The sequence below is a fragment of the Oryx dammah genome, unplaced genomic scaffold, assembly GCF_014754425.2.
Source record: "Oryx dammah isolate SB20612 unplaced genomic scaffold, SCBI_Odam_1.1 HiC_scaffold_2, whole genome shotgun sequence".
NCBI classification, from domain to species: domain Eukaryota; kingdom Metazoa; phylum Chordata; class Mammalia; order Artiodactyla; family Bovidae; genus Oryx; species Oryx dammah.
In genome coordinates, this window is record NW_024070186.1 from 176,748,800 (window position 1) to 176,764,537 (window position 15,738).

Sequence of the window (15,738 nt, forward strand, 5' to 3'; positions counted from 1 at the left end):
TTTTAAGGAGAACAGGAATATAATTATAAAGTACAGAAGCATGAGAAACTATTAAAATTAAGGCTTAAGTGGCTATCAGAGTAACTATCTCCAGATTATTATTGGCTTTTAAAGATAAAAGTAATTAAAAGTCTGTATTCTTGGGTAAGAACAGTTAAATGATCTGGGTTTTACCCCCTTTTGCCTTTTTTCCAAAAGAGTTATTTGTGCAAAATATATATTACCTGTTAGCTGTAGCCTATATTTGCACTGCTTCGTTTTTTATGTTTATCTTCACTGTGGCACAATTTTGGTGTATTTTTTTTCCCCCTCATCTTCTCCCTTTTCTGTTTCTATTCTGTCTCTTTCAAGTAATTATCAACCTAACACTCAAAAGTAAGGCAGTGCACAAAAAAATGAGTGTTTTCAAGATAAATGCTTCTGTGGTCACAGATTTGAAAACTGCTGCCTAGCCAACTCGTGATACTGGTTCACCACTGCCCTTTTGAACAGGGGTACAGTCTTCCAGCCAAAATGCATCTGAGGTGGAGGAGGCTGATGAGGAGGAGGAGATTTCATTGTCTTGCTTCACCATGGTCCAGTATGGAGAAGGGGCCCTCACTTCTTTCTTGTGATCTCTGTGGATCATTACGTCACAGTTAATGTCTTTTCCTACACGCATTACATGGTTCTTCTTTTTATATCCATGCCATTCTCTGGAGATAGACATTGGTCTCCTTACAGGGTAATGTCCAGTGGACCGTGGATATTTATAGTACTTAAGTCTTGTATCGAAAGCTTCATCATCATCACTGCTTGTGACAGATCCGTCTTTTGCCTCCTCAGTTTTCTTTGTTGTGCTGAAATGGAAAGACTAGTGAATGAAATGGATTCTTAATGTCTACACATTCATTATTATCACCTAACAAGATGTCTTATAACCTGCTTTGGTTCATAAAAGAAAAAATACAATTTAGCTTTAGCACTACCTGTCTGTGTTATTGAAAATCTTCTCTTTTAAAAATTACCTTTATGGAATTCCCTGGCAGTCCAGTGGTTAGAACTCCATACTTTCACTGCCAAGGGCTCAGGTTCGGTCCCTGGTAGGGGAACTAAGATCCTCTTTAAAGTTGTTTAAATTACTTTTAAATTTGTTTACATTCCTAAATGGAAATCAAATTCTGCCCTAAATTATTTCACATTACTTTTTTTGCACAGACTTAAGTGAGACTACTGACCAGAATATTAGCAGGCCTTAAAGGTCGGTTGATTTCACCTCACACAGAATAATAGGTCAGTGTGGCCATCTCATCCACAGAACTCAGTTTTCATGGGTCTCGTGGGATCAGCAATAATAGAATATTACTGATGTCCAAGGAGGTGTCCAGAAATAATGGGCCTCAAAGATCTTCAATATGCTTATCATTGGTTATTCTTCCGAATCCTTTTATTTTTGGCCCTGAGTATCATTCTTTGCTTCTCAATTGGGTTTACAAATGTGGATCTGTAGAACAGCCTTCCACCCAGATGTCTCATGCACTATTCCACCTTTCTGTTGCCATCCAAAAACTTGTGAAGATTTTTTTTTTTTTAAGTTTGCCAACAACAGGGTTCTTGAACTTTTCTAATGCCTATAGCACCTGCGCCTGCTATTATTTTCCTGAACAAATGCTGTCACGTGCACTCATTCTGGTGCTATTACCCAGCAGATCCAAAACTAGATCTTTGCAATTATGAACTTCCGTTACCTTCTGTTCTGCTAATAGGAAATGGATTTCTTCCCTACCCCAGTCCCTCCAACCTATCAGACTTGCTAGTGTTTTCCCTAACATCCTTGGAGGCCTGCTTGTGGGGTGGGTTGGTTGGTTGGTTTGCTTGCTCCTAAGGATCTGAACAGATCTTCCCTAAAGTTTCTCTCTTCTGGTAATAGCACTTGGTATTGAGTCATTTTTTTATGAAAGCCACTAGTCTTAAATTGTATGATTTTCTTTAATCCTTGATGTAGTGCTGTGCAAGGAGATTCAGAAGATCTTAGGAGTAGAACAGTTTGCCTTCAGACTCAAGGACCTTCTTTGTCGCTCTGTTAGATCACCATAAAGACAGGTGGCAGAGCCAGGTTCTTATTGAAGTGGCATTAGATAGAAATGCCACAAGCCAGCAGAGGTCAGGGTTCTCTGGAAACAGTTTTTAATATCACTAGGCCTGCCCAGAGCATCACATGGCGAATTGTGCACTTGATGCTATCTGCTCCTGAAAGAAGCCTTACAGCTTTGCGAAATAAACCTTTTCGTTCCCCTTCTGCCCCTTCCTTACCCTTTTCCACATAAGATGCTAACATGCCTTAGCTATAAGCCCTTTGCTTAATTAAGGGATTCAGAACATGATTGGTGTTGTCCTAAGTTTGTGGATTTTAGCCTCATAACTTAAGTTGTGGTATTCTGTGTTTGCTTTTGAATGGTCAACCTGCCATCCCTAGGTTTTTAATATTCTGAATCTCAAACTCTACTTAGAATGTAGTTGTTCCATAAGCAAATGGGGAAGAGCTCAGTTTCGGGAGCTGAACTCTCCAATACAGGGTCCACCAGCTACGTGTGGCTGCTAAATTTAAACTGATTAAACTTGAATAAATTTAAAATTCCTCAGTTACAAATCTTCACATTTCAGGGGCTTAGTAGCCACCTGTGGCTAATGTTACCACACGGGATGGCACAGATACAGATCATTTCCACTAGCATACAGAATTCTTATTGGATGTTGCTGCTCTGAAAACAGATGTATACTACTTAGCCCTGTGGCCTCTGGCAAGTTTACATGCTCCTCTGTTGGCTTCAGTTTTCTTATCTGTAAAACGAGGATAAATAGAACTGTCATGAGGATTAAATGGTACAACGCTTGTAAAGTGGTATCCATCACATAGTATTAAGTTCAGCATTATCATTAATGATTTTTAATCAAAGCAGGATTGGTTTAGTTATTGGGAGAAAATTTTTCCCCATTCTGTACCTGATCTGAAGGGAACAACTGCTATCCCGCTCTCGTCCACTGTTACCATGTGGGGATGCAAGCCCATCTTTTGGTTTTCAGGAGAAACCAGAGATTTGTAAATTTAGCGATTCAATTTTTTTTTCATTAAAATTTTTTTGAAACAGAAAAATGCAAATAAGTTGAATGAAAAAAAAAATTTAAACACCTTGGTAGCTACCACCCAGGTCAAGAAATAGGGTATTACTAGCCCCTGGAAAAAGCCCTCCTATATATCCTCCTTGCTCTCAACACTGTCTAAAACAGTGAGGGAGATAAGCAAAGCATATCTGTGAACCGTATCAGTCCCTGTAGCCACAAGTTGGACTCTGAAGTAATATGGGCCATTTTTTAATCTTAGTAAAGAGCCCCTAGCCATATTTCTTTGAGCACATCCCAATAAGCAAAGGTACACAGTTGTACAGCTAGTGCTCAGGGATCTGGTCAGAATTAATAACTCTTGGATCAGAATACTAAATGTGCCACTTAAAGGAGATAGAGAAATCAAGCCAGGCCTTAAATTTCTGACTTGTTTGACTAAGCAAATGCTCTCCCACTAAGACAATGGCAAACTGGCTTTTAATTTTAGGCATAATGAGTTTAAGGGGTTTATGATACAGATATCAAGTGAGAGTCTATACAAGTTTGGAGATAATACAATTTGGAAATTATTAATGTATGAATACTAATAGAAACCAAGGAGTTTGCTTAGAAGATTGAGAGAAGAAAGCCAAAGACAAGGCTTAGTAAAAGGCAATCACGAGGAAGTGACAAAAGGAGATAAGGGAGTCTGGTATTCCAGAAGTCTGGGGAAAATTATATTTCAACACGAGTTGTGGGAGGCTGTAAAGTGGCTGCTGCTGCTCAGAAGCCAAGCAAAATTAGAGACTAAGAGGAGTCCACTGAAATCAGCAGTATGAAGGTTGCAGGTGACCTTGGGGTAAAGGGCTCTCAGCCAAGGTCTGCACCGAGGTGGGTAATGTCTACTACAACTCTTTCAACAGCTCTGGAGTCAAGGGACAGGACAGTGCCTGGTAAGGAAAGGAGAGGGGAGTGGAATTAAAGTGGGCTTTGCTAAGACGGAAGTTTTAAACAGGCTTAACGGTTATTGAGAAGGATCCAGAGAGAGAATTGAATGTGCTGGAGACAAATGAGGAAAGGGAGTCACAGCACATGTTTCAGGGCTAACTTTGGAAAAGGGGGAGTCACGTATCTAGGTTTGAAGGCAGAGTTGCCACTAGGTAGTTTGGTCCTTTTTAAACTCCATGTCCAAGGCTCGCTCTTGCCTTTATCATTCTGCCTCATATTAGGTCCTACAGATTGTACTTTCCAAAAGGATTTAGAAACCCACTGAACTGTGACAGTGTCATTAATTCCTCCTACATGGTCCAATTGATAATTCTCACATTTAACTAAGACTCTGTGCTTCACAGACCCTGGGGAATTCTGTAGTATAACCAAGATTTCCTAAACTTAACTACTTACCGTGTGATTGGGAATTTGGTCTCAGGGATTAAATCATATATTTCTTGCCATTCTTGGGGTATGTCTATAAAATCTCGGTAAACTTTTATTTGTAGTATTGTTCCTATGGTGATATGTTGCAGAAGCTTTAAAAATTCTCGAAGAGTATAACCTAACACATTTGCATAGCCAACACTAATCAAAACATCACCTGAAAAAGGAAAAAAAATTCAATAAAATTAAGATGATGGTTTAAAAAAGATCATGCCATTTCTGTCTTCATTGTGCCATGTCTCTTCCTTTTTTTTATTTGGTGAGGTATTTCATTTTATAGGTTCATATTGTTGGTTCATTTTCAACCAAAACCAGTCTTCAAACTTTATAATGAAAAAAAAAATGATCCTCAGTGAATAATGAATACATGCAAGATGTTTCTTAATAGTCAGTGTAATGGTAGATATTATAACATGTTTTATAACATTTATAACATTATAACATTTCTGAAGTCCTTAGTGTGACAGGCTAAAAATGATTTAGAATCTGAACCATCCTTGAAGATTCTAAAAATGTGCTTGTTTCAAGTAAAATAAATGGCTACTACTATTAAAGAAAAAAAATCACTTACACTAAGTGAACAAATGACCTATTTTTATTATACCTGCCTGGCCATTGCCAATGCCCTCCACAGTAAGCAGACCATAGTAAACATCAAGCCTTACAGTTTAATATTCTTTCCTTATGCAGTATTCCTTGAGCAAGTAATTCTACATATAACACTGGACATTCAGCATGCTTTAATTAAGTTAAAGATGTGTATACAGAGAGTATGGAAGTTCAAAGGGATTTGACACCTAGGTCCCCCATCGTAGGACAGAGTTGAACAGGGAGGGGAGTATGATAGCCAGCCATGCAGCTTCTGAGCCCCAACAGATGGAAAGAGAACCACATCTTGACAGCCAAGTCCCTGGACCTCCCAACTGGATGTTAAATAGACCCAATCATTCATTTGTACCCAGCAGCTAAGGCATGGACATGTAGAATAGCTCCAGCTATTGGTCAGTCCCCCTGGGTCACTAAACCTGGAGCAGGAGATACAGAGAAGCAACAGGAGCATCCAGTTTCCATGGCCTTTTGTTCTCTCATCATTTTCCAAACCTGGTTCTCAAGGCTTTCCAGGAATTCTGTCAGATTAAATGTTCTAAATTCAGTGCTTTTACAGAACTTGAAGAAAGTTCTTTAAACTTCAAGTGAGAGCTTGAAGAAAGCAGGAAAAACCATTAGGCCATTCAGGTATGACCTAAATCAAATCCCTTATGATTATACAGTAGAAGTGACAAATAGATTCAAGGGATTAGATTTGATAGAGTGCCTGAAGAACTACGAATGGAGGTTCGTTACATTGTACAGGAGGCAGCAACCAAAACCATCCCCAAGAAAAAGAAATGCAAAACGGCAGAATGGTTGTCTGAGGAGGCCTTATAAATAGCTGAGAAAAGAAGCGAAGCAAAAGGAAAAGGAGAAAAGGAAAGATATAACCATCTGAATGCAGAGTTCCAAAGAACAGCAGGGAGAGATAACAAAGCCTTAAGTGAACAATGCAAAGAAAGAGAGGAAAACAACAGAATAGGAAAGACTAGAGATCTCTTCAAGAAAATTAGAGATAACAAGGGAACATTTCATGCAAAGACAGGCACAATAAAGGACAGAAATGGTATGGACCTAACAGAAGCAGAAGAGATTCAGAAGAGGTGGCAAAAATACACAGAACTATACAAAAAAGATCTTAATGACCTAGAAACCCACGATGGTGTGATCACTCAGCTAGAGCCAGACATCCTGGAGTGCAAAGTCAAGTGGGCCCCTTAGGAAGCATTACTATGAACAAAGCTAGTGGAGATGATAGAATTCCAGCTGAGCTATTTCAAATCCTAAAGATGATGCTGTGAAAGTGCTGCACTTAATATGCCAGCAAATTTGGAAAACTCAGCAGTGGCCACAGGACTGGAAAAGGTCAGTTTTCATTCCACACCCGAAGAAAAGAAATGCCAAAGAATGCTCAAACTACCACACAATTGCACTCATCTCACATGCAAATTCTCCAAGCTAGGCTTCAACAGTATGTGAACTGAGAACTTTCAGATCTTCAAGCCAGATTTAGAAAAGGCAGAGGAACCAGAGATCAAATTGGCAACATCCTCTGGATCATCGAAAAGCCAGAGAATTCCAGAAAAACATCTGCTTCACTGACTACACCAAAGCCTTTGACTAACTGTGTGGTCACAACAAACTGTGAAAAAATCTTAAAGAGATGGGAACATCAGACCACCTTACCTGCAAAACCTATATGCATGTCAAGAAGCAACAGTTAGAACTGGACATGGAACAACAGACTGGCTCTAAATTGGTTAAGGAGTACGAGAAGGCTGTATATTGTCACCCTGCTTATTGAACTTCTATGCAGAGTATATCATGTGAAATGTTGGGCTGGATGAATCACAAGCTGGAATCAAGATTGCTGGGAGAAATATGAATAGCCTCAGATATGCAGATGATATCATCCTTATGGCAGAAAGTGAAGAGGAACTAAGAGCCTCTTGATGAAAGTGAAAGAGGAAAGTGAAAAAGCTGGCTTAAAACCCAACAGTCAAAAAACTAAGATCATGGCTTCCAGTTCCATCACTTCATGGCAAATAGATGGGGAAACAATGGAAATAGTGACAGACTTTATTTTCTTGGATGCCAAATTTACTGCAGACAGTGACTGCAGCCATGAAATTAGAAGACGTTTGTTCCTGGGAAGAAAAGCTAGGACAGAGCTAGACAGAGTAATAAAAATCAGAGACATCAGTTTGCCAACAAAGATCTGTATAATCAAAGCTATAGTTTTTCCAGTAGTCATGTATGGATGTGAGAGTGGGACCATGAAGAAGGCTGAGTGTTGAAGAACTCACCCTTTCGAAATGTGGTATTGGAGAAGACTCTTGAGGGTCCCTTGGACAGCAAAGAAATCAAACCAGTCAATCCTAAAGGACATCAACCCTCAATATTCATTTGAAGGACTGATGCTGGAAGGGCAATACTTTGGCCACCTGATGCAAAGAGCCAACCCATTTGAAAAGACCCTGATGCTGGGAAAGATTGAAGGCAGGAGAAGGAGACAACAGAGGATGAGATGGTTGGACAGCATCACTGACTCAAAGGATATGAGTTTGAGCAAACTCGGGAGATGGTAAATGACAAGGAAGCCTGGCGTGCTATAGTCCATGGTGTTGCAAAGAGCTGGACATGACTTTTTTAAGAGACTCAACAACAACAACAACAGAACTTCTTTATTGCTTGCAGTTAAGACCCCTGACTGCTATACAGCATCTAGCAAGAGAAGAAGGAATACAGGGAAATTGATCTTTAAGGTCAGATTCACATTGGGTAAATAAAATCTTAGTTATCAGATCATACAAGTACTATCATCCTGCCAAATGGTCATGGAGACTTCACAGCTAACATCAGATAAAGTGACCCTAATAAGTTCCAAAGAATGTTTACCCCACTGTACATGGGAAGCTAGGGATCCCTCAATCACCTCATTCTAAGACAACTGAGGTCTAACCTCAGAGTAGAAAAGAGTCAAGATGAAGTACTTTCTCCATTACTACTCCTCAGCTCTTTGCGACTCCATGGATTGTGGTCCACCAGGCTTCTCTGTCCATGGAATTTTCCAGGCAAGAATACTGGAGTGGGTTGCAATTTCCTCCTCCAGGGGTTTTTCCCAACCCAGGTGTCAAACCTGCATCTCCCATGTCTCCTGCATCGGCAGGTGGATTCTTCTCACCTGGGAAGCACTACTCTGTACTCTGCTATAATTACAAATTATGCTGAACCTAAAGGAAGCCTCCAAGGAACACCAAAGACAAATTTCCATAGTGCTAGATTCTATCAAACAAAAGGTCACAGTTTTAAAGAAAATGAATACTGAGATGGGTGGAGAAAAGCTTCTACTTTGGTCTTTAAAGACAGCTGTGGCTAACTTCAGAATGAAACAGGGCTTCTCCCAGCTACCTACAGATTGTGTAATCTGAAACAGCTGTTCACCCTATAGAGGTTAATTAAAATGTCAAAAAAAAAAAAAAGAAACCCTCATGGGATAAGCTTACTTGCCTAATGTTAAAAGGGGTGTTTATAGCTGAAAGCTATGGCTTGACATGCTGCTTAATTATGTTGTTAAAAAGGTGACTTATCGAGAGGGCAGAAAATAAACAGCTTAATTGCCTGACCGTCCTGACTATAAGCCAAAGGTGTTATGCATGAATGTGATTATTCTAGCAAGAGACATTAACATTGCCTTTCATAAAGAAGCACCAATTTGGTATTTATAAATATTAATATTATACATTTTTTCTGTTTTAATGGGCTGTAGGAACCACATTGTATAAACTGTCCCAGTTATCTATATTTAATCAACTTTTCAGCAGCCAAGCCACTACTAAAAAAGTAGATTTTATTTTTCTCCCATTTCTCTCAACTAGGCTGTAAATTCCATAAGCTCTGTGTGGTTAGAGACCACATATGACTGGCTCACCATTACACCCCAGTGCCTGATGTCTGCACACAGCAGGCATTCAGGAAATGCTTATTGAATTAATGTGGCCTAGTAAGGGTGGTAACCAGTACATAACTTTGTTTACCTTCAAATCTATATTAATTTCTCCAAGAAAAGAAAAATGCTGTATTAATTTCTTAAGATTCTGGATATCAGAGTTTGCTAAAACTATGCTGGCCAAAAGGATTTTAAAGTTTAGCCAAAATAAATTAGGAAATCAAGATGAAGCCCTATTAAGAAACAACAAAAGAAGAGAAATTCAAAGCATGTAAGAAATAATGGGGCTGGGAGGTAATGGGGTTAAAAAAAAATCAGGTTTCTAGGACCATCACCTCTCCAAATCTCATAATCATTGTCAAAGGGACTGAGTTACAGAGCCTTTGAATCTCAGGCCTTGAAGAGAAGTACCTGACTTGTCATGAAGGGATATGGGACATACTCCATATTGCAATCTCTTTTCTAGTCAAAGGTATGGGCTTTCTAAGCAGACATGGGTTCAAATCAGCTCTGACCACCCACTTAGCTCTGTACTAAACAATTCACTTCATCTCTCTGAGCCTCTGTATTTCATTATCTACCTTCTAGGAGTGTTGCAAAGATTAGATAATAGACGTGGAAACACCTTGCAAAATGCCTAGAACAATGCTCACTTACTCTTCATTTATTAAGCACAGACATAATAAAGGCACCACTACTAATGGTAAGTCCCTTGAATTCATTAAAAGATGAATTCAAGACTGCCTCTGACCTCCAGGAGCACACAATGACCCTACCAGGAGATTCTGTTTCATGAAAGCATACTCCCATCCCACTCCAGTGAGTGTGCACTCTGCTTATCAACCAGCGTCTGTCCCCTGACTCCAAAAAACCTACAGAGAACAAGCAGAAAAGGCCCATGGGACCTGGCCTAGAGTTCTTTTGGATGGAAAGTCCAGAACTTTCTTTCTGGAAGGCTGTTCCCTAGCACCAAATAGTAAGTAATAGGTGGAGAAAATGCTTTGGATTTTAAGGTGAGGTGAACTTTCATAACAGCATCATTGATCCACTAAATTCTTTAATCTGCTGCATTTAACCCTAACTACAATTAGAATAATCTGAGAAGTTTTAAACCATTAACTGCCCTGTCCCCAAACCAACTGAATCAGAACCTCTGGGGAGATGGGGCCAAGCCATTTTTATTTTAAAAGGTCTCCAGGTGATTCTAATAAGTAACCAGAATTGCAAACCAGTGGTTTAATCCACTAGGGCTGTGGCACCACAACCATTTTTATTGTTGTTGTTCAGTCACTAAGTCATGTCCTACTCTTTGCAACCCTATGGACTGCAGCATGCCAGGCTTCCCTGTCCCTCACCATCTCCTGGAGGTTGCTCAAATTCATGTCCATTGAGTCGATGATGCCATCCTAATATCTCATCCTCTGTCATCCCCTTCTCCTCCTGCCCTCAATCTTTCTCAGCATCAGGGTCCTTTTCAGTGAGTCGGCTCTTTGCATCAGGTGACCTGATGCAAAAATATTAGCCTACTTTGGCCAATACACAGTCCTTTTTGTTTAACAACAAAACAAGATACAAGTCTGGAGAATCTCTAAGAACAGCATTAGAGAAAGGATTGCCAATATTTCCATAGCACTGTGGCTCTCCAAGCATTTTCATAAAGATTATCTCATCAAATACTAGCAACTTCTGACAAAGGTGGTATTATCCCAATTTAGAGATGAGGTGACTAAGGCCAGGAAAGTTAAAGGACTTTGTCCAAGGTCAAAGAACCAAAAAGAGGTACAGCCTGGGCCTGAATTCAGGCCAGCTCGCACTGAATGGTTTTTCCTTCCACCACCTTACCATCCCGTTGTGTGTCCCTAACTCCTGAGCACAGCCCAGAGAAGGCACTGGGGAAATGTCTTGAACTGGATGGAAAATTCATTCATCTAAAGACAAGAGAAGCAGGGCAGTACTGACAAAGACAGTGTTCATATCTCCACTCCTTGGTGTGACAACATACAAGTTACTAATTATCTGATTCCTCATCTGTGTATCAGTTTAATGTAGAATCTACCTTGGGGATTGTCAGCCAGGTGAAATGAGATCACACATCTAAACATTAATGATGATTCATACTGCCTACAAAAGAAAGCCTTATCCATACAGAGCCATAAACGCTGGAGTGACACTATTCCTGTATATGAATCCCTTCTAGATGGGGGTGAACCTGGACAAGGAACTCAGTCTCACTGAGCCTTAGTTTCCTCATCTGTAAAAGGTAGACGATAATCATAGTTCCTACCTAAAGGGTTATTATAAGAATTCAATAAATAGGGCTTCCCTGATGGCTCAGTGGTAAAGAATCCGCCTACCAAAGCAGGAGTCCTGGGTTCAGTTCCTGAGCTGCGAAGATTCCACGTGCCGTGAAGCCACTAAGTTCGTGTGCCACAGCTACTGAGCCTGTGCTCTAGAGTCCTGGAGCCATGACTGAAGCATGTGCATGCTGTGAGCCCATGCTTCACAGCAAGAGAAGCCACTACCAGCGAGAAGCTCAAGCCCTGCAACAAGAGAGTAACCCCTGCTCACAACCACAGAAAAGCCCGCACAGCAACAGAAACAGCATAGCCAAAAATAAATAAGTAAAAGAATTCAACGAATAAATACAGTGAGGGTTATACAAGTAGTAGCAGCTGGCTTGCCCACTGAAAGCTCTCAAACAATGTCACCATCATCACTGTTACACTGGAACCTAATAACCTGAGTCTCCCTGAAGGCAGATGAAAGGGAGGCAGAAGAAGAGGGGTCAGGAGGCCTGGGGAAACCACAGTCACCTGGCTGGAGTGTTCCATCCCTGGCTGCAGCTCCCTTTGTAATGAGATGGGTGATCTGAAGGTAGGGCCCATGCTGGATGATGATCAGGCCTAATCCCAGACTACCCACAGTGAGTTTGGTCTGATGAGTTTTGCTCAAGTCGTGTACAGATGGCTTGACCTTGAGGTTGACTTGTTTTCCTAAAAATGGAGAGATTCGTTTTAGTCTTTCTGCTAGATATCAGCATGACAGTAATAACTGGGGTTCTAACACCAGAATCTTAGGGCAGTTACTTAACCTCTCTCTGCCTTAGTTTCCGCATCAGTAAAGTGAGGATAATAACAATACCCACTCAGAGGGATGTTATGAGAATTAAAGGAGACAGTTAAAGGGCTTTTGCACAGTGCCTAGCACACTGTGAATGTTTAATTAAAGTTAGTTATTATTATCCATTCACTTAACAAGTATTTATTGATACAGGCAGTGTGCTAGAAACTGAAGTGTTTCTTGCCCTCATGAATCTTCCAGCCTAGTGGAGGAGACAAATATCAATGAGCTGTGTAAACATACAAACAAACTGTAACACATGCTATGAAGGAAAAATACAGAGAGCTCTGAGGGTGACCAACAGGTTAAGTCTCCTGTGGGGAAGAGGGATCAAGGCTTCACAGAGGAGGTAAAATTTGAATTGAGGTCGAAAGGCCCAATATGAGAGCTTTAAGCAAAGTATGGTGGAAGGGAACAAATAAGATTCTGAGACAGGAAAGAACATAAAAGGAGATCAGTAGGGGCCAGACAGGAGGAGCGAAGCTGTCGCAGACAGGCTGCTCAGCCGTTTTACCTCACTGGAAAAGCTTAGAAGCGATCTTGGCAGGACAAGCTAAGATCTGTGTTCAAAGAAAGAATCAAACACCTCAGGCTGCTATGTGGATTGTAGGGTCCAGTCTGGAAGAGAGAAAGTGTTTCTGCATTCACCCAAGCACGTCGTGACAATGTCAGTGGAAATGGACAGTAGAAAATAAGCATTGGGGAGGAAAATCCAGGAAAATGGGTAGTGAGGAATTGAAATATGTTTTATACAGAACTAAATCTCAGAAGAAAAGTTTCAAAGACTGAGAAGTGATTAGAACAACAAGTTATTTTTCCAAGAGGAAGCTTCTGAGATTCATTTTCAGTTCACAGGAAGCTTCTGGGGAAACCTGTTTTCAGCACACTCTTCACACACCAGCACTTTTCCTTAAGGAGAAGTGACAAACTGCTACTTGCCAAACCTTTGCCAAATCCATGTGACTGTAGTGTTTGGGGGTGGGATTCCCCACATCTCCAGGGTTTTCACAGTCCTTTCAACTTCAAGCAAGTGTCCTTGCCTCTCTCCAACCTCACCCTCCCCACAACCACAGATGCTCTCTGACTGGAAAATTAAGTGTGTGCTTAGTCGCTCAATCATGTCTGACTCTTTGTGACCCCGCGGACTATAGCCCGCCAGGCTCCTCTGTCCATGGCAATTCTCCAGGCAAGAATCCTAGTATAAAGAAGGCACCATATTTGAGACTTTTCAGGATTATAGGAGCAATTTGGAACAGGTCATCCCCTCCTCAAATTTATGGCTCCTGAGCAAACAGAGAACTGGCATCATAGACAGGGTCTGAGTTCCAACCTCAGCTTGCAAATTAAGCATGCTCTTGATATAATCTATGAAGCCCAGTCACAAAAGACAGCAGGGTTAAGTGAAAGAAGCCAGATTCAAAAGACTCCATACTGTATGCTTCCATTTTTGTGACATTCTCAGTAGAAAGGGCAAAACTATAGAAAACAGATCAGAAGTGTCGGAAGCTGGGGTGGAAAGGGGGTTGGTAGTAAATGGGCAACACAAGGTAACTTCAGGGATTGTGAAACTGCCATGTGGGGAGGGGGGTGGGAGGGGGGTTCATGTTTGGGAACGCATGTACACCTGTGGTGGATTCATGTCAATCTATGCCAAAACCAATACAGAATTGTAAAGTAAAAATTAAAAATAAATAAATAAATTTAAAAAAAAATAAATAAATGCGGATATATGATTATCAAAATTCACAGAACTGTACACTAAAAAAAAGGGGGGGGCTCTTCCTGTATGCAAATTATAGTTTGGCAAACAAAGGATGGTGAGGCGCTATCCCAGAAGCCAAGAGTGTGATGTCCCCATTTTACAGACAAGGAAAAGTGAAGGAGTCTTGGTCTCCAGAACATACCCAGTTACCTTTAACGTTTTTCTGGACGGACTTCCTCATGGCCCTGGGAGGCCAGGCCTCTCAGGAGGGCCTCCCTGAGCGGAAGCTGGAGTCAGTCCATCTCCCAACTGTTTCGAACCAGGAGCCGGCGCACTGCGGATCGATCGCCGGTGGCAAGGAGAGCTCGAGCTGGCCCCCAGGGGGCGCTGCGACGCCGCATCCCAGACGTTGCGCGGCAGTGCTGTCACCACAATGCTTCAGCAGACCCTGGAAAATGAAGTACGTGAAAATTTTGGTGCAGAAAAACAAAACTTCTGCGGAACTAACACAGTGCCTGGCTCATAGTGGGTTCATCACCCATTCTTGGGAAACTACTGAAATGGAGAGGGTGGAGGAAACCTAGAAGAGGGGGCCTCGAAGATGTGAATGGTCTGCAGAATATCATGACTAGTTCATAGATGAGCACAGATGTCCTGCTGAGCTCCCAATAATGGTATTTTCAAACACTGTTACATCAACAGCGCCAACTGCTTTGGAACTGTACTTTATTCATGAATGTTTTGAATGAAAAAAGGCCAAGGGTGGCCTGAAAAAAATGAGTCACAATTAGGAGAGGAATTAATTCTTCCTTCTTTTTTTCCAAAATAATCCATTCCGCCCCCACCCCACACAGACACACATTGACTCACACAATAAATATTTACTGGAAGCCTGCTCCATGGTTTTTGCTAATGCAAAGGACACAACAGTAGACAAAACAAACATAGGCTCTATTCTCCTGGAACTTAGATTTAAAAAACAGATGAAGTCAACAATTTTAGGAAAGTATAAATTATCAAAAATAAATTCTATAAGAAATAGAAAACAATGTAATAACACAATACTACTGTCATCCCTGGGCTTCCCAGGTGGCACTAATGGTAAAGAACTCTCCTGCCAATGCAGGTAGATACTGGAGACAAGGGTTCGACCCCTGGGTTGGGAAGATCCCTTGGAACCCACTCCAGCATCCTTGTCTGGAGAATCCCATGGATAGAAAAACCTGGCGAGTTACAGTCCACAGGGTTGCAGAGTCAGACACAACTGAAGCGACTTAACACGCACACACGCACTGTCATCCGGACTCTGATAAAACCAAAAGGCAAGGTCTCTTGTGTTCATGCCTTCAACAAACAGTAATCAAGCACCTGTGAGGTGTAGCGTTGTCCAAAGATTTCCATGGTAAACTGGGAGGTCCCAGCTTATTCAGCTGCTTCTGTGACTTTACCCAGTTAAACAGAGCAGACTTCTTGTTGCATAAATTTTGTGCTCAGGTGGCTGATTCAGAAGGAAATGTCATCCTGTTCCCTGTTACTCTCAGCCTCAATGCATCTCCTGCAGGTAGCTCCTTGTGATAGATTGCCTGATTCCTCCTTCAGTCTGGTGAGGCTTCTGTCCAGACACTAAATTAATTCTATCATAAAATGCATCCTTTCCCTCCATTTTCCTATGAGTAGAGAATGGTGAGCATTTGCAGGAATCAAGTACATCAGCCTTCAAGGTCCTATGAGGGACCTGGTGCATAGGGTTCCTGGACCCTCCTTCTATCCCAGACTGAAAACTCTTTATAGTGAATGCCAAGATCACACTGACTGGTAGAACTGAAAGGTACCAACTGTTGTGGATGCTATGCTGTGC

The 15,738-nt window shown here is 41.3% G+C and overlaps 1 protein-coding gene across 1 annotated transcript; it reads right to left on the bottom strand.

Moving 5' to 3' along the window:
- Positions 1-120: 120 nt before the first annotated feature.
- PDZD9 (PDZ domain containing 9) lies at positions 121-14,121 on the bottom strand. Its single transcript, XM_040266583.1, has 4 exons — positions 14,091-14,121; positions 11,872-12,051; positions 4,486-4,675; positions 121-839 (listed from the first exon to the last, which is right to left on the bottom strand). The coding sequence occupies exons 1-4, from the start codon at positions 14,119-14,121 to the stop codon at positions 449-451; spliced, it is 792 nt and encodes a 263-aa protein (XP_040122517.1). The 3' UTR covers positions 121-448.
- Positions 14,122-15,738: the final 1,617 nt, after the last annotated feature.

What these genes read in the sequence shown, in the direction of transcription:
- PDZD9 (XM_040266583.1), bottom strand. Translation starts at nt 14,121, where the DNA reads ATGAGGAAGTCCGTCCAGAAAAACGTTAAAG. An exon ending in GGATGGAACACTCCAGCCAG is followed by an intron (nt 4,676 to 11,871) that starts GTGACTGTGGTT and finishes TTCCTTTTTCAG; the next exon opens with GTGATGTTTTGATTAGTGTT. An exon ending in ACCAAATTCCCAATCACACG is followed by an intron (nt 840 to 4,485) that starts GTAAGTAGTTAA and finishes TTTCCATTTCAG; the next exon opens with CACAACAAAGAAAACTGAGG.